The 21,120-nt window shown below is 43.1% G+C and overlaps 1 protein-coding gene across 2 annotated transcripts; it reads left to right on the plus strand.

Annotated features, from left to right (window-relative positions):
* Positions 1-808: 808 nt before the first annotated feature.
* On the plus strand, positions 809-14,464 carry LOC146681566 (insulin receptor substrate 2-like). Of its 2 annotated transcripts, none has more exons than XM_085447782.1 (3): positions 809-3,709; positions 3,895-4,376; positions 11,546-14,464. In XM_085447782.1, exons 1-3 carry the CDS (start codon positions 1,038-1,040, stop codon positions 11,548-11,550), a joined length of 3,159 nt encoding a protein of 1,052 aa, XP_085303908.1. In that variant the 5' UTR covers positions 809-1,037; the 3' UTR covers positions 11,551-14,464. The 2 variants fall into 2 exon arrangements, with proteins under 2 accessions (XP_085303908.1, XP_085303909.1); XM_085447783.1 differs by having other exon boundaries at positions 3,898-4,376.
* Positions 14,465-21,120: the final 6,656 nt, after the last annotated feature.

Below are 21,120 nucleotides of genomic sequence, written 5' to 3' on the forward strand. Positions count from 1 at the left end.
TTTACTTCAGCCTTTCCTACTATTCTCTGTGAGATAGCTGTTTTTCATTCAGTGTGAACATTTTGGAAATAAAGTACAACATAAGCATAAGGGAATACCGAACCCAAGACTAAAAAAAACAACGAATTCCCCACCATTCTCTGCTTTTTCATTCCCCATCATTTAAAAAAAGACAGTTTTTAAAGAGCTAATCACCCTAATTATCACCGAATATAGTCGGGCATTTGGATGTGAGCATAAATGGAGATGCGCTCAAATAGGAAACACGAGGTTCCAGTTGGATAGGAATACCCACAGGTATAAAAATAGGCCACAACACGCCTTATATAATAAGTGGGACGTCAGGCTTGTTTACAGCGTCCCCGCTTGAGAAATAAAGGGTTACAATCCAGCATTATGCTGCACATTTCAAATCCCCCATTAATCCAAACGGGCTCAATTGGCCTGCCAATCACATCGACAAACATGGATATATTTTGAAGTGAGGTGTCGGTGTTTTAAAAGAAAAACAGAAAAAAAGAAAGAAAACACCCCGGAGGGGGCGGGATGAGGTAGTGGGGGTGCGTGACGCTTTCGTTTTACAGTGGGAAATAGGAATTCACGTTCCTCAATGGACTCGCTGGTATTTTCGTTTTCTACGTGAGAGAGGTTGCTGTTGGAGAAGCAGGGAGGGAGGCGGGGTTTGTTTGTTTCAAGTGAGTAAAACAGCCAATAGTCGGCGACGCTTTGGCGTGACGGACAGGCACGGCCCCTGCAGGACGCCCCGCCCCCTTATGACTGTGTGTTTTATTCTGTTTTTAGAGCAGCAGCGTCACATGTTGTTTTTCTCCTGGATCAGATCAGTCTGGTCCCCACTGCACTGTTGCTTCTGCCGTGGCGGACATATCCTGCAATGGATTAGAGATTTTTTTTTCTTTTAGCGGTTTGTATTATATATTTATAAATAATTTCTTTATTTTGCGTTTTGCTGTGAGTTTCGAACAAAAAAAGCAAGAGGAATTTGCCGATCTGGACTTGAAAAGAAAAGCGGAGGGAAAATGGCAAGTCCTCCGGCGACGGGAGGACACCTGTTATCTAATGGGACGAATGGGGTGAAGAAGTGCGGATACCTGAGGAAGCAGAAGCACGGACACAGGCGATTTTTTGTGCTCCGGGAGCCGATCGAGCGCTGCCCGGCCCGCCTGGAGTATTATGAGAGCGAGAAGAAATGGAGAAACAAGTCCGCCGCGAAACGGGTTATAACTTTGGACTCCTGTCTGTGCGTAAACAAACGCGCCGACGCCAAACACAAGCACCTCATCGCCCTCTACACCAAGGACGAATACTTCGCCGTAGCTGCAGACAACGAGCAGGAGCAGGAGAGCTGGTACAGGGTTTTGACTGATTTAATAGCTGAGGGGAAAGTGTATGACAGTCCTGCTTCCACTTCCTCTCTAGTTGGCTTTGAAGAGGCCAGTTATGGACTCCTCACTCCGGCAACACCTACCTACAAGGAGGTATGGCAGGTCAACTTGAAATCCAAAGGTTTAGGTCAGGTGAAGAACCTCACTGGAGTGTACAGGCTGTGTTTGTCCAGCAGGACCATCAGCTTTGTGAAACTGAACTCTGAAACAGCTGCTGTCAGTTTACAGCTCATGAATATCAGGAGATGTGGCCACTCAGACAGCTTCTTTTTCATAGAGGTTGGCCGCTCTGCGGTCACGGGGCCCGGGGAGTTCTGGATGCAGGCGGAGGACTCGGTGGTGGCACAGAACATCCACGAAACGATCCTGGATGCCATGAAGGCCATGAAGGAGCTGTCTGAGTTCAGGCCGAGGAGCAAAAGCCAGTCTGCTAGCACCAACCCCATCTCTGTGCCCACGCGGCGCAACCTGAACAACCCCCCCCCAAGTCAGACGGGCCTGGTGAGGAGATCCAGAACCGACAGCATGGCAGCCACATCCCCAGGAAGGAAGGTCACGCCCTGTCGGATAAGAACGTCCAGCGAGGGAGACGGAAGTGTGACCCGGCCTGTGTCAATGTCCATATCTGTAAACGGGAGTCCCACCAGTCCAAACTCTGGGAATCCCCTGAACAGATCCTACACCCTCAGCAATGGGCGCACCTGCAGGATGCTGGAGTCCACATACAACCTCCATCACAGCCGCTCGATGCCAGTGTCCAACTCCCCTCCCGCTGTCTCCAGCCCCATTAGCATGTCTCCACGAGGGGGGGGCAGGATCTCTACTCCTGACAAAGCTAGGCGCCCCTTCAGCTGCAGTGCCTCCATTTCGGGCTCTCTCAGCGATACTGGCTTCATGCTGTGTGATGATTACAGTTCCAGTCCAGGTGAACTCCGGTTCCTCCCCTTTACTCGCAGTGACACCCCCGATTCCCTGTCTAGCACTCCTCCTTCCCGTGACACTAGTGACCCCTGTGGCTACATGATAATGGAGGGAGTAAATGGGAGCAGGTGCAACAGGGGTGAGAGTCTGGCTTACAGGAAAAGAACACACTCCCTCACCACACCGCGTCAACAGAGGGTGGTAGCGCCGTTGTCCTCAGCCTCTCTGGATGAGTACACGCTTATGAAGATGACCCACGGACAGAACTCCCACTCTGCCTCACCCAAAGTGTGTTACCCGGAGGATTACGGTGATATTGAAATCGGTTCATCCAGAAGCTCCAGCAGCAACCTTGGTGACGATGGCTATATGCCCATGATACCAGGTATAGCACCTCAGTCTGGCAAGGCAGACAACTACGTGCCTATGAGCCCCATGTGCGTCTCTGCACCGAAGCAGATTGTGAACCCTAGGGTGCATCCTCAGGCGGCTGCCAGTGGCAGCTACAAGACCAACTCCCCTTCCTCCAGTTCCCTAGAAGACAACGGATACATGAGAATGTGGTGTGGCGCTAAATCCTCCATGGAAAGCCCAGATCGGCATGGTGAATACATGAACATGTCCCCTGGAAACCCACCTCCTCTCCAGACTCCACCAGATTACTGCTTGGGCCTGCTGGCTGCTGAACCCACATCAGTTAGATCAGCATATCAGACCGGCTCCCTCACACTACCTGCTAAACTGCAGGCCTCCAAGAATGAAGATAACAGCCAGTATGTGCTGATGAGTCCCCAGAGTTTGAGGCAGAGACCTGGGGAGTCTGACTATTATTCAGTGATGCAACCCAGTGCAGCTCACTCCTCACCGCTGTGCCCCTCAGCACCCTCCCCAATCAGACACAGCCGGGCTGAGAACCTCTCCTACAGGGGGAGGCTGGGCAGGCCTAACAGGCTGTCTCTGGACACACTCAGAACCCTGCCCAGCATGAATGAACATCCCCTCCCAGGGGAGCCCAGGAGCCCTGGGGAGTACATTAACATCGACTTCAGTGGTGCCAGATTCTCTCCGCCCTCTGTCGTATCCACAGAGAGCCAGTCTTCATCATTGGGCTCCAGCGGTGGGGGTCCTGGGAGGTCATCTCTAGCAGACTACATAAACCTGGAGCTGGGATCACACTCGCCCAAGGATGCTGACACTCCTGCTGAGCGCTTGGATACACTCCCAGAGCTAACCTTGTGCCCCTGCTCGGAGGAGGATGGCGTATACCATGTGGATAGTGAGAAAGACTCCCAGGGCCTCAGTGATGAGGTGAAAAATGATTACACTGAGATGACATTTGGGATGACCAGTTTGCCCCCACAGCTCGTACCTCTGAACGCAGCAAGGTGTGTGTCTGTTTGTTGTGTTTTATCACTAATTATTATTTATTTAAAGTATTTGGTTGTGTGTTTTGGTAAAAATCCTGGTTCACTGCAGGTGGCAACAAAACGTCATTTAAATTTAATTCATATTTAGTTTTAGTCACATTTTTAGTTATTTTTATCTTAATTTCTCTGCTTCTGTTTTCCAGTAGTCAGGGCAGCAGAGAGAAGATGCGCTCCATGGAAGACCAGGGTATTCCAGAGCACATTGGGGTCTTCCTGCTCGGTCCAAACTCCTCCTCCACAGTGGACCCTGACTGCTCTGCCAAGGTAATCAGGGCAAATCCACAGGGACGCCGGCGCCACAGCTCTGAAACGTTCTCATCTACTGCCACTGTGACCCCGGTCTTCGCATCCTTTGCTCGTGGCGACGCCGTGAAGAGGCACAGCTCAGTGGAGAACATCTCGTCACGGAGCAGCGAAGGTTCTGACGAGGAGTACGGCAGCCCTGAGAACCGGCAGAGCTCAGAGGGTTACCCCAATGGACTCAACTATATTGCCTTGAACCTTGAGAAGTGTGAGGATCTGGTCGGCTTCAAACCCACCAGCAGCTGCAAAGGGGGCATCAATGGATTGCACAGCTCACCATATGTCTGCCTGGGATTCAAGGAGGCTGCAACCACTGCCAAAGGTGGGTCAGGTTTATGTCAGATACTGCTGAATAAAATATCCAAACAGTCAGATTTTAGCACAGGGAATGAAGGGTTTCAGGAATGTGGGAGGCATTTCTTTAATTAAAAAGAAAGCGGTACTGCACAGATGAAAAATTTGGGAGGAAAAAAAATATGAGAGACTTGAATTTCCTCTAGATTCAAATTCAAACTGGCCCTCAGCAGCGGATGCTGCCTTCAAGTGCTCATTTTAAGCTTCTACTTTTGAGTTCTTCTGTGAGTAGTTAATCTCTTTGTGCTTAAATGTTAGGGTGCTACTGGGAATTGGGAGTGCCCACATAAAGCGAGGAAAGCAGCAGTAATTTTAAAGATACTCTTAACTGCTTTTAAGATCACTATCAGAGAATTTGCAGTATTTCCCACAACATGTGAACACACCATGTGACTGCTATGAAACGTGACCAGGCTGAGGGCTGTGAAGTAAACAAGCACCATGACAGAGCAGGATGCTGCCTCGCTGTTGCTGTCGTGGGCTGATGATACCGAAAATACAAGCTCAGAGTTCCACCGACGCTTATAAAGAGTCGAAGTTTGTTGCAAAAATGGGCAGAAATTCCAAATTAGAGATTCATTTTAAACCTCATGCAAAAAAATTCCAGAGCAACTAATAAGTCATTAAATATTTATCTGTGAAGTGTATGTAACTGGTTTACTGTGGATGGTTATTAGCAGGCATAACCCAGTTGTCGATGTCACGGGAATCCTAGTGGAGGCTTCCTGTCAGCTGTAATGTCTCTCTGAGCCGCAGGCATTTCCGGCTGTTGTTTTTCAGTTGGGTAGGCATTAGGATGTGTTGCACATCAATGTGACCTCTACAGACCCCTTATTCCCACCATCCTGTGATCAATACTGCGTCCCAGAATATCCCAGTGAGCAAAACAAAAGCCCCAGTGTGGGGCAGTAGACGAAAGGATCATGGGGGAAGCAAACAAAAAGTGCTGTGGAGTGGGGGGCAGCACAGTTTTGACTTTAAAGCTAAGTGTGACTCTTTGACACCCTTGCCATCCAACTGAGACATGCAGCTCACATGTGCTTGCAAGTACGTAGAGGTCGGAGGGGGTGGAGGGATGTTGTACCCCCCAATGTGAGGCCCAGTGTAAGTGGATATATGTGCATGTCCTTGTGAGCAATGACTAGGGGAAAACAACAAAGCAGGGCCATCAGGTAACTGGATGTCATGGTCTGCATTCCTGGCTGAGCTGGTTAGAAAAAGTTGCTGTGAGAGGGGGTTTGCTTTTCTCTGGCTCCAGGCCGATTGAACAGACGGTGGCTTTTATTTTACCACAAAGCCCCCCCTCATGTGAGGAGGTTTGATTTTTAGGATGTAGAAATGGGTAGGGGGGGGGGGGGGGGGTTCTGTTAAGTTATTAGTATTTGGAGAGTCAGTGGCACTCTGGTAAATAAAGTGGAATGTAACAATACCGAGACAGTGACATGTTTGTTTTTGTCTCTGCAGGCTTGCACGTGTCCCCAACTCATGTTTTTGACAAGTGCTAATATTTTTATGACACTAATAAAGCTTTTGAATTGACCATGGAGAGGAAGGGGACAGGGGGAGGGAACATACATGTGGACTCTAGCACGTACACATAGGGTGTTTTTTTTTTTCTCTCTGTTTCTTCTTCTTTTTTTCCCTTTTTTTTTTTTTTTTTTTTTTTCCAGCGGTGGAGCCTGTATCCTTAAATGCTTGGCAAAGATGTGCATAGGGAGAGAGAGTGTGTAGGCTGTGTTGTTTTCCAGTGCTGCCTGCCTGTTTGCGGGAGAGCGAGTAAATGCGTGCATAATGGGGCAGGATGGCACGTGCACTCCGCTGCCCTTCTGTCTCATTAGTCTGTTCACTTAGAAGAAGTAAGCAGAGAGAGAGAGAAGGAGGCGGGGGCGGCAGAGTGCTCGGTAGAAAGGGGAGGGGAGGCTTTCTGGCTTTTTAAAGGAACAAATAAACTCATCTGTGAGGCCCCTCTTCCACTGAGGTACATTCTGGGAGAGCGGGAGCCCTTGTTTACCCGGTTCCTCTGCTGCGCGGTGAAGCAGGGTGAAGGAGGTCAGAGCATTCTGCAAGGGAGGATTTTGGCACCTGGCCCCGCTGGCGGAGGGCTTTGATCCCGTGTTTATAGGGACGGCACACTGGGCTCCTGGACCGTGTGCCACTCTGACCCAAAAGTCTGCAGGTTTTCAATACAGCCAAACACCCCTGCTGATTAATTTTATACTCGCAGGTAAATGCAGTTTGGCCCGGTGGGTAACTTTCACTCTAAAGTGAGGATTAAAGCAACTAAACACCCAAATTGCTCCTCCTTCCATGTGACAGCCTTGCATTTTGAAAAAAAACGTGACGTGCTGCTTCCTGGTTTGTTGTTTTTTCTTGTTTGTTTTTCTCTATGCTCCACCTCCAGTGAGCTTAAATGCCTGGCATAAGTATCAGGAGTTTGTTTACCTCCTGTTTTGTCAGGGAGCCAGGCCATGTGACTCAGAGGCGGTGTTTACTGCCGTGCTTACCCAAGTAGGCTGTCTCCACTTGCGGCCCTGGCTAGCCGCAGCTCAGCCAGGTGGATGTTCTGTACCAGACTCAGATTAGCCAAGTCAGCCGTCTCTGTTTCCACCACCTCTGACTAATACCTTTATCTGACGGCACCAATCAGCTCCTGCTTCCTGTGATGATTGAAGAGATCATTCCTAATGCTGTATTGATATGATTGTCCTTCACTAGACTTACGGCTGTACGTTTTGTTTAAGCATTGAGGGGAACACATTAGGCAGTGGGTTTGGACCTGATCTGTTTGACTGTCAGACACTTTCCTTAAAATTAGGTGGATTTCACATCTTTTTTGCAGAAAGTTGTGATGCAAGCATCTTTATGTAAAAAAACAAGCATCAGGAATGGATGAAGTGCATTCTGTATCACTTTTTGGGGAAATAACCTGCTTAAATGCTCATGGTGCAGATGTGTTTGTGTTCACGTTGGACACTTTGCATGCATTCAAAACAAGAGATCCATATTTTGGGCTGATGCAAAACGACTGCAGTGATCACAAAAGCATAATTTCCAAAATGTTGTTAAAGGTGAAGTTTGCCCTTCTTGCAGCTGCTAACCAAGCCATGCACTGTTGCCTCTGAAACCTCAGCTTCTTGTTGCTATTTCCAGTCTGGAAAGCGCAGAATCAGAATCTGCTTTATTGAGTACACGTGTATGTGTATGCATACAAGGAACTGGGCATTCAGAATTCTTTCTCTGCTGTTAATATACTTATCAGAATAGACATAACAGTCATCTGTACAGTTGTATCAAATTACAACATAGCAGCTCACCATTCTGATGAGTTTCAGAATGAGTTTCTGACATGCACAATTTAACTTTTAAAAGCAGCATCCATCTCTGTATACTTTATTATCAGCTTGGACTGTGACATAACAATCTTGAGCTCCCTTGAGCTTAAAAAAACCTAGTGTTTAGCAAGAGATTTCTCAAATGTATCCAAAACAGAACTGCAATAGCCAGATCAAGGGAAGCTATATAATAATGGCGTATGAAATGATGTCATCTTGTCTTAAGATACACGGTACAGTTTTGAGTTGCACAAGTGATATTGTGTGTGTGTGTGTGTGTGTGTGTGTGTGTGTGTGTGTGTGTGTGTGTGTGTGTGTGTGTGTGTGTACTGGATGAATTAAAGAGGTCCAGGAATGGAGCTCTGTGGCACACTTGTAATAATAGCAAGGTAATTTGGTCTGAAACCTTTGGAACACTACTGCTAGAAAGACACTTATTGAAAACAGAAATAGTTAGCAAACTAGTGAAACTTTCCAAAAACTGGAAACATGCACGTGTTATAAATCTATACCTAGAATAGCGGTGTTTATCTGTGGGCTTCAATTTTAACTAAACATTAGCAGAAGGTGGGAAATAGACTGAGGCCTAAGGGGGCTGCAAGTCCAAAAGGAGCCCTGCTGTGTCACTTCAAGTCCCTCCTGAGTGCTAGTGGCAGATGGCCATTTTCCGGAGTGCGCATGGGTTTGTTAAGGGGGGGGGGTTAAACACCTGCCATCCTGTTCTTTCTTTACACACTGTCATTACACTGATTTCCCTTACACATGCATACAAACTACCTGGTAAACGTACATATATCCTGCTATATTTCTCTCTGCAGTACACACCCAAACTCCAAACCGGTTAACCCCCCCACCCCCACCCCCAACCCAGACCATCTGCTGCGCCCACAGGCTACAGAGTGTATCAGTTCTGTGTGTGTGTGTGTGTGTGTGTGTGTGTGTGTGTGTGTGTAATTTGTTGGCCAGATTAGAGACATCCGCGTCCATCTCCTCAAATCCCACTTCCCCCCTGACGTCATTCGGTTGGTTGTATTGTGAGTGATGTCATTGCAAAGTGCATGCAGTGGGTAAATGCACCCACTGCATGCACTGTGTATCTGTTACACAAATTTCCACTGATTCGTGTCCTTGATGTCAGAGGGGGAAGCAAGCAAAAGCGGTCTAAGTTGCCCAGCCATGCATTACTAAGTTACTCAGAGCATGCCCAGTAGACCAGGTTGTTATTCAGTTCCCAAAGTAAGGGCTGAGATTTGTGTTATGCGTCACGAGATAAATGGTAGGGGGGAAAAGTATCTTGTTTTGCTTTTTTGCTAAAAATGGGTTTTTGTACAGGAAATTCAAACTCCATTCGAAATATTAAAACTTGATGGCACAATTACTAGCAGATAAATTGTGCATTTAATGGTTGCATTGGAACTATTGCATCCTCTTTAAATGTTTACCCCAACAAAGAGCTCTGTTTGGATTTTACAGCCACATTTAAAAAAACATTTATTTTTTTTCCCGCAATTTGTGGATTTACTCCTAAAGATGACACCTGATTGTACCCATTAGCCTGATTGCACAATCCATTCTTGCTATACCCTGACCCTTGAACACATACGCATGCCGGCTGTTAAATAGTTTATTTACACCTGCATCAGAGGAAAATTGAAGTTGGGATCTTACTAAAATAACAAAGAACGGCAAACAACCAAAGCAGGAACTCCAGAAATGCCATGTTACATGATATATGGAGAACAAACACGTAATGCCAAAGGCTCCTATGTCAGAGTTTCCAATGGTGTGTGTGTGTGTGTGTGTGTCACGGCTCAGTGAGAAGGAGGGGGGCTAAAGTAGGCCGGGATGTTCCAGACAGAAGCGCTAGCTGCTAGATAACTGCGTGGCCAGCGTTCCCCACATTTAACCAGCCACGGCTCCAGATGAGATTATAGCCTCTGCGGGCAAGATTAGACGGCCAAGGGTAGATCAGCAAGAGCCGGTGGATGCTCCATGGAGAGGAGCTGGGGAATGCGTAATGTAAGGTGCGGGCATTTAGGATGTTTTGTCCGAATTTGAACATGTTTATAAAGCTGAATTCAACAGAAATCTGACCCTGACTGTAAAATGATCTCGTCATTATAGTCAATCTCTGAAAAATCATATAAGATCGAGGGACTTATCTTTGGATTTAGTGATTAACATCTCTAACATCCTCCTCAGCTACACTATCATCTTATGGGGCCTAAAATATCTTCAAAAGATCTAAACGTGTGGTTCTGTGAAAGAGAACTGGGCTGCTTGTTTATAAGAGCGCTGAATGACAGATCCAAAAATGGCAGCTTTTCAGGAACTAACACAAACAGCCTGATCGCTGCGCATATTTGAGGTCGTTCAGCTGGCTTTTTTTTTTCTTCCCCAGGGTTTCATCAGCCTTACAGTGCTAAAGTTTTCTTAGCTCAAACTGTTTAAGGACATTGATGCTCCCTGTCTTTTTCAGATCCTACCGCGGCTGCATTTCCACAGAAAGAAAACAAATGTTCCATTCTTATCGTCTATTGCAGCATAAATGCAGCCACAGTTCCTTTCCGTTTGTTTAATATTAGAGATGCTGCTGTACCGCTTGTAGCTGCGCTAAGCGTGTGTCCAGAGCAGCATGACAGGAACACCCACCCCCCCCTCATCTTTCTGCATCCTAGATTATGTAATTATGCTTGCTGTGGATGAGCCCCTTTGCCCCACCACACACAAACTGTCCTTCAAGTCTTTCCTGGGCTAAACAGCTGGTGTGTTAAGATCAGAACATTACTATCCAATAAGGCCCAGCATACACACAAACACACTTTTAACACCTTCAGCTGCAGGATACTTTTTATTGGACAAAAGATCTTCATATTTAGTCAGTAGCAGCTCTAGAAATGTGAGGTCAAAATGACCCAACATTAGCTCTGTGGATAAGAGGCATAGCTTCAAATACCAAAGTGCCTTTAAATCAATAACCAGGCTAGAGTCAGATTATACAACATGTGTGATATTGATGTAAAAAAAACAAACGTGTTGTTGTTTTAGATGTGTAAAACTATATGTTCAGAACTGTCCCATGTGTGTGGCACCCACTTGATATTTAAGCTGTTTTTCCCTGTGCCTCCTTGTTATTGTGACACACAAAACCCTAATCTGAGCCTGTGAATGAGTTCACTCTGTACAGTACATGTGTACCTTACAGAGTGAACACTGTTCTCTCAGAGGCCCTCATGTCTGTTGCCTCAAGAGAGCTGCTTAATTGGCACCAGTGTTGTTTGTGGGGAAACTATCAGACTACTAACACGGGTCATTTCCTTTTAGGATGACTGTTACAGTTTTCTAGTTAAAGAACTTGTGTTTTGAATTGTCGAAGAACCAGATTTGTCAAGTCATTGGATGTTTTGCAGCATTAAAGGTGCAGTGTGGGTCTTTTTGGCCACTAGTGGTGCTATAGAGCAGCGTTTGGCCAGCTGACCTTACAGGTGCTTTATGAAAAAACAGTTCTTAGATCTTGGATGATATTCGCACAAGATTTAGTCATTTTGTTTCCAAACAAAGAAAATTGAGGCTGTAAGTCTCCATTCATTAAACTGCTTAAAGTGAGGCTTATTTGCGTGGATTTACATGCCAAGAATTTGAGTGTGCTTTGCTTGACAGTTGGATGCAAATGACCAAATATGCATATGATCGTTAGAGGGTGCAAGTTGAGGTGTACTAGTTTATTTGGCTTAGCCACTGTAAGAATGAAAATGTTAAATATTTTTATTAACTGTTGTTTTCTCTCTCTTGTAATCTCTTCCAGACTGAAGGACTTGATCTGTCCTCTGACTTGGCATCTTGACTGACCTGCTGCTCAAAAGGAAGAGAGAAAAAAAAAAAAAACAACAGAAAAAAAACAACAAAAAACCCCAAACTTTGCCCTTTTACGGGGCTCTGCAGCCCGAAAAGACTGTGTGGACCCTCGGCATCACAAATACACACTTGGGACACAAGCAGATCACCATCTATGCATGTCATGGATTTGCTGATGGCAGGGCAGGTGTGTTTGTGTGGATGGGTGTGTTAATGTGTTGTGAATCGGTGTGTCTCCTGCACTTTTAGAGGCCATTTCTCCTGTGACCCAGTTTTTGGCACAAGCACAGAAGATAGTCAGACAATAACAGAAGTCTAATGGTACCCAAATACTATTTATTTACTTGAGGGTAGTTTTATGACTGCCTGCATGTGTGTGCGTGTTTCTGACAAAAATACGACCAACAGTTATGCCAGTGAACAATGAAACCTAGAAATGGCCAAGGGAGAGAGGATACTAAGGTACACTGAGTATACTTAGATTAGATACTTTATTTATTTTTGGATGATGAATGTCTGAAAAGACCTACACAATGCCTTAATGTCTATACTGTCCTTATGTTTTCTATGAAACAAGTGATAAATATTCTATTATTGTATGTTTGTTTGGACCTACATCTCTATATTGTTATTCTCTTGTGGAAAGTAAAATGCCTAGTTTACCATTAAATCTATATATTATTTAAGAAATGTACAGTACTGTGGGGCTGCTTGAGAGCTGATTTATTGTATTGATATTAAAGTATTTTCTTAATTAATAATTTCTTATTAATTGTACCTTAGTTTATTTTTTGTCCAATCAGAAGTGCTGGACTAAAAGAAATATATTTCTAAATGTCTTCAAGAGTTATGCATGTCTATATAACTCAGCTCAGACCCCCACAACACCAGGCATCTGAATGCACTGTACCTCCCACAGCTCCTCAGTCACTTGAGCCTGAAAACCTCACACACTCCTACCTTCAAACCTACGGCCTGCTGTTTAGCTCGATGCAGGTCGCCCTGCTGTGATATCGTTTGACTGTACAATTGTCTAGGCGAGGTGATAACGGAGGGGTGGAGCCAACGATAGCTGTTGAGGTTGGGGAGCGCAGTTGAGCCGATATCTGGTCGGCAAGGGAGAGCTGAAGAAAAGGGGAACGGGGCACCGAGGGGGAGGAGGGCTGGGCAGCAAAGAAAATGTAGCACAAGAGAGGCCCACAGCCACATGTGACACCCCCACGGAGGCTCACGGAAGAGTCAGCTGTCTGGAAAATATGATTACTTTGCAGACAGTATAACAAAATTAGAGCTAGCTGAAGAAAATTATATAAGGTTACGAATTAAAGCAAGCCGTTGTAATTGAATTATTATGTAATAATTATTTTGTGACAGTACAATGCATTAGCCCAAGCAAAGAAGAGTAGAAGTCAGCAATAGTAATAAATATAATGATAACTAAATGGACATAACAAAGATGTATCACACAAATGTGTCTATTTAACGTTTGCTATTATTAGTTACCATTAGCCTGTGGCTACCTGTGACCCCCCCCCATTAGCAACTGTTTATTCCAGACCAATATATGTCTGAACTCCTAAGAGAACAATCTGTATGTGTATGTTTTTCTGTTTCTGAACATGCTAACATACTGTGTAAAGCTAATAAGTCTAAAGAAATTTCAGAAGTAAGCAAACTGGCTAATGTTATCAAAAGCTCGGTAATGCTAGGACTGTTAGCAAATGTTGCTAATGTTAACTCGTAGACACAAAACCTTTAACTTTACTGTTTGCAATATTCACAGTTTAATTTGCTAGAGGAAAAATTTGTTATTTCCTCTTTAGAAAAACTGGCTTGTTTTAATTTGATGAATCCAGTTGGGGGGAAATTATTAAAAGAAAAAACAAATCTGAATCAAGACTCTTTCTGTGAACCTCCAAAATGGCCGCTAGGGTATTTGTTTTCAAGGTAAATTTAAAGCACTCTATCGGTATCCTAACTGTGGTCTTTGTGCCGTCTGCTGTGGCAACTCCAACTGGCTCTCTACCCCTTTAGTGTACAGTAGATTGTAAAATTTTATGTCTGAATGTATCGTTGAGCTGGTGGAAACACCTCAGAAACAATGTGCAAATGGTTTTGACAAGAGTGAAATAATATTGGAGCTTTACCACACTAAGTCGTGGTATCTATTTATCTTCATAATCTTGAATGTGTATATTATGTATATAGAGTTTAACTAAAGAAAAAAAAATCTATTGGATATACATAAAGTACTTAGATTTAAAATATGTTGCGATGATATTCCTCTGTAAAGACTTTGGCTACCGATTTTTTTAAAGAGGGGACGGGGGCGTTTTGGGAAATACAGTTTATGTTATTCTTTTCTCCCTCACAGTGACTATATGGGAAAAAAAATTATCTTTGTCTATTTTACTATAGAAATCTCTTTGCCTTGTTGACACACTTTACCTAATGGCATATGCAATAGTGACATGAATAAAATCTAGTTTACAACTGTGGAACCAAATGTAATGTTGCATTGATTTCTTTTTCTTTATTGTGATGAGCAGGAGCTGCTTAGCTCTTTGTACATTTCTCTTTCTGCCAAGTGTTTTTGTTTTTCCATGGCTGGGAACTCTGTTCGCGACATGTCTAAATGCGCTTTCCCCATTTCTGTGTCCATAGACAGATTTTTCTTTATCCACTCATCTTTGATTCACTCAGTTTGAATGTGTTGTCTTCCAGTGTACATAATTCAATATACTGTTTATTGTGATGCACACAAGAGATGATTATAATGATTTATAAATTTTGGTAGTCGAGTATTGCTTTTGTCTGTATTAATTATGAATAGCAAACCTAAGGAAATAAATGAATTTATTTAAAGAGCTACTGTTTTTGTCCTTATTTTTTCATTACCATAAGTTGTATTTCTTGCAAACTACATCATAACAGTAATTACTAATTTCTTTCTTTGTTTCATATGTTTAATACATAATACATAACATGCATCATTATGAAGCCAAACTGCACGGCAATATCTGTTTACATCTACAGTTTGCTAGCTAACAAGCTGATAATAAAACCAAGACAGGCTGCAGCAGCAAAATCTAGAACTGATCCAGAAAGAAGTGTCTGTTTGATTGCTTATGATTTGTAACATTACACCCACACTCACAACAGTACTTTTTAAGGCACGGTATTTTCAATTTAATTTAGAAAATATCCCTGTCTATATGAAAACACAAACATCAAGTCCTGTCAAAGGCATGCCAAAGAAACAAGTTGTGATATAACCCCAACCATATAGAAAAACTGGCCAATAAGATGACACACAATCTGACTAAAAACCAAATAAAAGTACACAGCTTTGATGCTGCAAGACAAAATCTTATTTTCCTTTTCCACAAGTAAAAACACAAACCGAGTTTCCAAAAAAGCAGTTTTTAAAAGCTCTACTTCCAGCGACCTAAAATGCTGTTTACATGTGCATGAAAGGCCAAAATGGAGAGTAAAAATAACTATGTAGGTATGGACAATGCCAAAGAATGTTTTTTGCTGCTATTTTACACAGTGCATTATTTATCTAAGTTAAGTTCAAATGTGCAAAACTATGTTAAATATATCTGCAAATATGTGTCATTAAAGTGACCGAATTCATATAATAACTATGCTTTTATTAGATATTTTATTTTAAGGGAAAAGGAAGGAAGGTTTATAGATCCTAAGAAACATCTTTAACAGCTCTAAATGAAAGCGTAACTTTAAATGAAGAAATTAATGAGATAAAAGAAGAAGAAAGAAACACTGGGGATATCATCGTATATTTGGCACTTTGTCAAACAGCTCCCTGACTGTGTGTGAAGAGAGGAGGATATCCTTTCTCTGTCCTGTGGAGAGTGAAGAGCTGGAGTCTCCAGCCAGAACTTTCTCTCTGTGTTTTTATTTCAGGCTGAGGCAGAAGCAGGAAGCTCATACTGAGCCAATGACTTCCTGCCAAGCCAACTGGATCCAGAAAAGACTGTGTAGTCAGAGCTGGAAGGTCAGGAGATTCAACACGAGAGTGGTGTCAATTTGCATTCTTGCTCTCCACATGATAAGAAATAATTTCCTGAAATGTCTATTCTTTCAAACTTGAATCCATTTATTTAAAGATTTCGTTCAAAAGAAATTGCCCCAGTGGAGTTGCTACACTAAAATATATTAGCAATAGTGTATTTGTATAGCTTTCCTGTAGCCACAACAATACATTTAGTGGGTGTGCTGAGGGTGATCTCATTAGTCCACCACTGAAAATGCCTTTCATTAAAACTGATTACATCTGGACTACACTGATATTCCAATAAGAATCTAGTTTCAGACAGGCACCTTAGGTCTCACAGTGTAATTAAAATGCATCTGTGACCCTTTAATAATCAATCAGCATTGCTTTCTAAGTCTCCCATGTAGACACAAAAATGAGCACACACACAAGCAGCCACTGAGGACTCACCTCTAGCTGGTGTGTATTAATTAGCAGTATGACACTGTCATCGGGGGCTCTGCACTGCTGCCAGAAAGAAACCAGCCTTACATAAGACCCCTCTAGCAAGCCACCAGCAGGAACACAGTGTTCCTCACCCCTCTCCACACTGACTGTCTGAAACTGAATTTTTATTTTTTTTAAATCAGCATCATTCCTTTCCCTTTTCTTTAAAAATCTTTCTATGGGCATTTCTGATCCAAAGGCAAACCACAGGAGAAGGAAAGAAAAGCAGCAGGTTTTTGCTCTGCAGCGCTTCTGTCATTGTGCTCAACAAAGGGGACTAAACAGTTTCCTAAACAGAGTGGATTTCTCAAGCCTGTGCTACAACAGCTAAGGCTTCCTAAATACAGTTTACAGGATGCTGCTCTCAAAAAGTGTGTGTGTGTGTGTGTGTGTGTGTGACACACACACCGTGTTTTCATATCTTTGTAGGGACATCTAATTGACATAAGGCTTTCCCTAGCCGCGTATCCCTAACCATCAAAAATGAATGTGTAATACCAACTCTTAATCTAAACCTAACCTGACACTAAAACCACATTTTGAGTCTGACCTATAAGGTTGTTGGTCCCCACAAAGATATGTAAACACACACACACACGCACACGCACACACGGACAAGCAGCAAAGAATTCAGCCTGGCTGTTGAAGCTGAACATCATTTTTCTCTTTGATTTAGTAGCCTGGCAACCTCAACTGTGTGTAGATATCTTTGAAGATGGTAGAAGAGGAAGAAGCTACTTTCAGCTGCCCCCTTTTTCACAAAGGGTTGCCCCAGTGGCTAGCTCCACATGTTCAATTTTGCAGATTCTTTTGAATATGGCAAAAATTCTGACTTCAACAGACATGGCTGACATTACTTTCCAAAAGGAGTCATGTAGAGACAGCAGCATGTTAGCTGAATTAGCAACAGAAAGTACTGTACAAACATGTACATGTGACATGATCCTTTGTGATGTATTGTATTTATAGACAAGCTACTGATTATCAGTTTTGGGATCTTTGACTGTAGAATATTGCAACAAAAATGATAATTAATTTTCAGCCTACAAATAGTACTATAAGTTTAAGGGGCATGTATGTCCACCTCCATCTGGGATCTACAGGAAACTGGAAGGAAAGCATGAGTGAAATAAAACTCATATCTGAGGCCTGACTAGTAAGTGCCTTGATGTGCAGAATGCAGCCAAATAGGACGTAATCATATCAGGTAGTACTTTCAAAGGCATTTCTGCTTAATTACAGTATAGACCTGCTGCACTGTAAATCAAAACGGCCTCTGTGACATACACTGTAGATTACAAACATGTGAGAGGGTCTTAGTGAGCCAGTAGCTGCTCCTTTGAAACCCTCCTCCACCCTGTGCTCCACTGGGCCTCCCTGCCAGCTTGCTGCCGTGCTTTGCCATGGCTCTTGAGGGGATTGGGAGTCGTTGGCCCCATTATTTCTCCCTGAATCAGCCTAAGGAGGGTTTCAGCCGGGCTCACTGAGCTCCACCGCACAGCAGCAGCAGGGTGGAGCTGTGACCCACTTACAGTGGCCAGCCCTGGCTCTTCGTAGAGGAGGCAATAAAGGCACATAGTACTGCAGATACGCATGAAAACATAACATACTGACATATATTTTAGAAATACCACATGAAAAAACAACTCTTTTTGCATTAAAACACACAAGAAATGTTTTGAAAATTAAAAACATGTAGAAAGCTTGTTGAAGATTAAAAAAAAAGAGTCCATATTGTTTATTTTATTATTTTGAAGCCAGTGAATACTGTTTATTAGTGCTAATCATATAAACAGTAGATGACTCATTGAAAAATGCCACCACCACCACCACAAACAGGGAAGAAAAGGGGCACTTTATCCATAAAGCCCAAACATTTTTTTGCACCTGGCACTAAATGTTTTTACATAACTGTCTAAAACGAATTTTAATATGCTGACTCACTTTTTGGACAAGCCTCAAGTGGCCATTAGAGAAGCTGCAATTTTTTTTCATGCTTCTGTGTTAGCTTAATTTTTAGTCCTGGTCTTTTAATGTTTCACTCTGCCCAAAACAATTTCTTCTTGCTCTCATTTTTGACTGAGTGCAAACTGGACACTGGGGTGGCCATCTCTATCAGGTCTTTAAGTCTGATGTCATTAGCTGTTTCTAGGTCCAAACTCTGCTTCAGGTCCCAAAATCAAACAAACACTGTGGCATCACTGAGAGTTACAAACTGTCTAAATTCTTTCATCTTTAATAAAATGATCAGTGTTCTGCTCTACCAGGTGTAACAATTAAGTTTAACATCCAGGCATCCATGAAAACAGCATTTATGAAGTTTAACGGAGTTAGAAGTTAGCAGGAAGTTAGCTCACTAGTTTCCATCTAAACTTTGGTTGTAAGCTTCAGACTGAAAGATTTCTGAAAAATTAAATTAAATTAAATTAAACGTACAGCTCTGCTATCACTTCCAACATAAATGAAGACAGAAAACTAGACAGTAGTGACGTTTGTAGGGTTACTGAAGTTGGGCTATCTTAGGGTGACCATATTTTGATTTCCAAAAAGGAGGACACTTAGCTCAGTCTTGAAGAACTTGCTTAAAGAAACATATTTAACATATTTAAATGATGCCTTCTCTGTGTGTTTAATTAATTGTGAAATAAAATATGTCATATAGGCTTTTACAAGTCAACAAGTGCAAAAAAATAACTTAAAAACCTCTGGAATTAAATAATGGTACAGAAATAATGCCTCATCTGCATAAAAAAAAAATACCAGTACTGGGTCGGTATGAGGGCTGGACTGGAACAAAAAATTGACCAGGGAATTTTGACTAGAGACCGGCCCACCAGGTATTATATGAAAAGCCATAAAGCCTTTGAATGAAAACAAACGCTGTGGTGACAGTGATGTACAGTCTTGTTGGTATATGTATGATTTCTGTACATTTTACATCAGATAAAAACTTTGGTTGTAAGCTTCAGATAATTAATTAATAACAGCCAGACATTTTAAATGAGAATAAGGAAGTATTTATTTTTGCCCCCCTTTCCCTGTTAATGCCCTACCTGGCCCCTCTGGCAAAACTTTGCTAGACCCGCCCCTGCACAGTTACCAGCTGTCAGCTACTTAGAAAAGGATCCTGGTGTTATTTGTCTCTCAGAAACAGTTCATAACTTCCCTTCAACTCATTCATGTCACCTAAAAGGTAAACCTGTTTCTCCATCACCTGTTCAGCTCTGATGATTCAGTAAGGACATCTCCTGGTTTCATCTTCAAGTTTCTCTCTCACCAGATATCCAAACCGACATCATATCACTATCAGTAACATCATAGCATCCGCCCAGCTGTATATAAACTCCGTCATGCTAGCTAGTACGCAGTACGAGTTATTGTAACTGACTGTAAAATGTCAGCACAACGAAAATAAACTCCACCTAAACTTGGGTTATATCTGACCCAGATAGACTGCAGGTCATAACTTCTTACCTGAAGTTCAGTTCACCTGACACTCATCCACCTGCTGGCCTCTGTGGAAGCGCCGCCACAGACACCACCAAATAACTGAGTTATTGTTACACACCGGCCAGCATCTGGCCAATCCACCACCTTTCATTGTTTATAGCATTACAAAACAACAACAACAAAACCATTGGCCGTAAAAACGAAAAATCACCGTCGGCCCACTGGGCAGATGCCCGGTATGCCTGATGGCCAATCCAGCTATGGTTGGTACAAGGGAAATTTCTTTTGCAGTTTGTCTGAAAAGATGCACTTGCGCTTTGGGATCTTTTAAACATCATTAGGCGCGTTGCTGCACGCTGTCTCTCCCGTCTGTGAGCGCAGAACAAGCGCTCACAAAGCAGCAGTTCGGGGATGACTTCACACACATGGGTCCTCTGTCGGAATATAGGAAAACCCAGACATTTTTATCAATCTCGAAAATCCCCCCAGACAGAACGTGAAAAGTGGACATGTCCGGGGAAAAGAGGACGGTTGGTCACCCTAGGCTATTTGGTATATAATGATGTGCTGCATGGTGGCTAGCGAAACAGCTATGTTAGCATAATATAAACAGTGAAGCTAATCAAGGTCAATCATTAATATAGTGCTGCATGGGCTGGGCTGTAGTTACATCGTAAGGTTTTAAAAACTGAGCTTTAAAATGAACAGTGGTAATAAAAACCAAGAGAGTTCCACAGTGGTCACTGACTTTTTTAGGGCCATGTTCAGATTAAATAGAACAATAGAACTATCATGTTTTGGCAAAAAGCCGACCCGAGGAGCAGACTCAAAGAACAGTTGGAAAGTTTACTGTGTTTATTGTCAGAGGGCAACTAATTTTCTAATAGTGGGGTTGGAGGGGGACAGCATATAATCAGTAGATGATTCATTGAAACATTGGACAGCACTACCTGTTCACAGTAGGGCAGGTTTCCTGTTTAAAGGGTTTTTTTCCTTCTCACTGTCGCCAAATGCTTGCTCATAGGAGGTCGTCTGGTTGTTAGGGGTTTCTCTGTATTATTGTAGGGCCTCTACCTTAGAATATAAAGCACCTTAAGGTGATGGTTGTGATTTGGCGCTGTATAAATAAAACTAAATACTGTTTGCAGGATGAAACATGATAATTTGAGACAATGTTACTTGCGTTGTCAAGGAATGGAGACTCGGTGGGAGTATATAAACAGCTGGCAGTAATTCAAGAACTGGAAAAGGTGACAAGTGGAGAGTGGGCAGGCAGATAAGCAGAAAAGTCCTGACATGTTGCAGAGAGTGGGTAACAGAGTAGGTGAGTTAGTTAGTTTTCAACAGGAGCATCAAGCTGACAACTAGGAGAGGTGAGGAGAGGCTGGATTAATGCAGGCAAACAAAGATAAGCAATGGGTAAGAGAGGGAGCTGAAGGTTCACCATAATGGCAATGATGCTCTGGCAGAGAAACATTCCAACACCAAACACTTGATTACCTGATGCACAGCAGGTGTAAGAAAGCAGCAACGGAGAAACTCCTGAGACTAAAACCAAGAAGGGTTAG

This window comes from Copadichromis virginalis, linkage group LG23 (assembly GCF_057382275.1).
Source record: "Copadichromis virginalis isolate Kocher_CV1m ecotype Utaka linkage group LG23, C_Virginalis_male_GT1.1, whole genome shotgun sequence".
Classification (NCBI taxonomy): Eukaryota; Metazoa; Chordata; class Actinopteri; order Cichliformes; family Cichlidae; genus Copadichromis; species Copadichromis virginalis.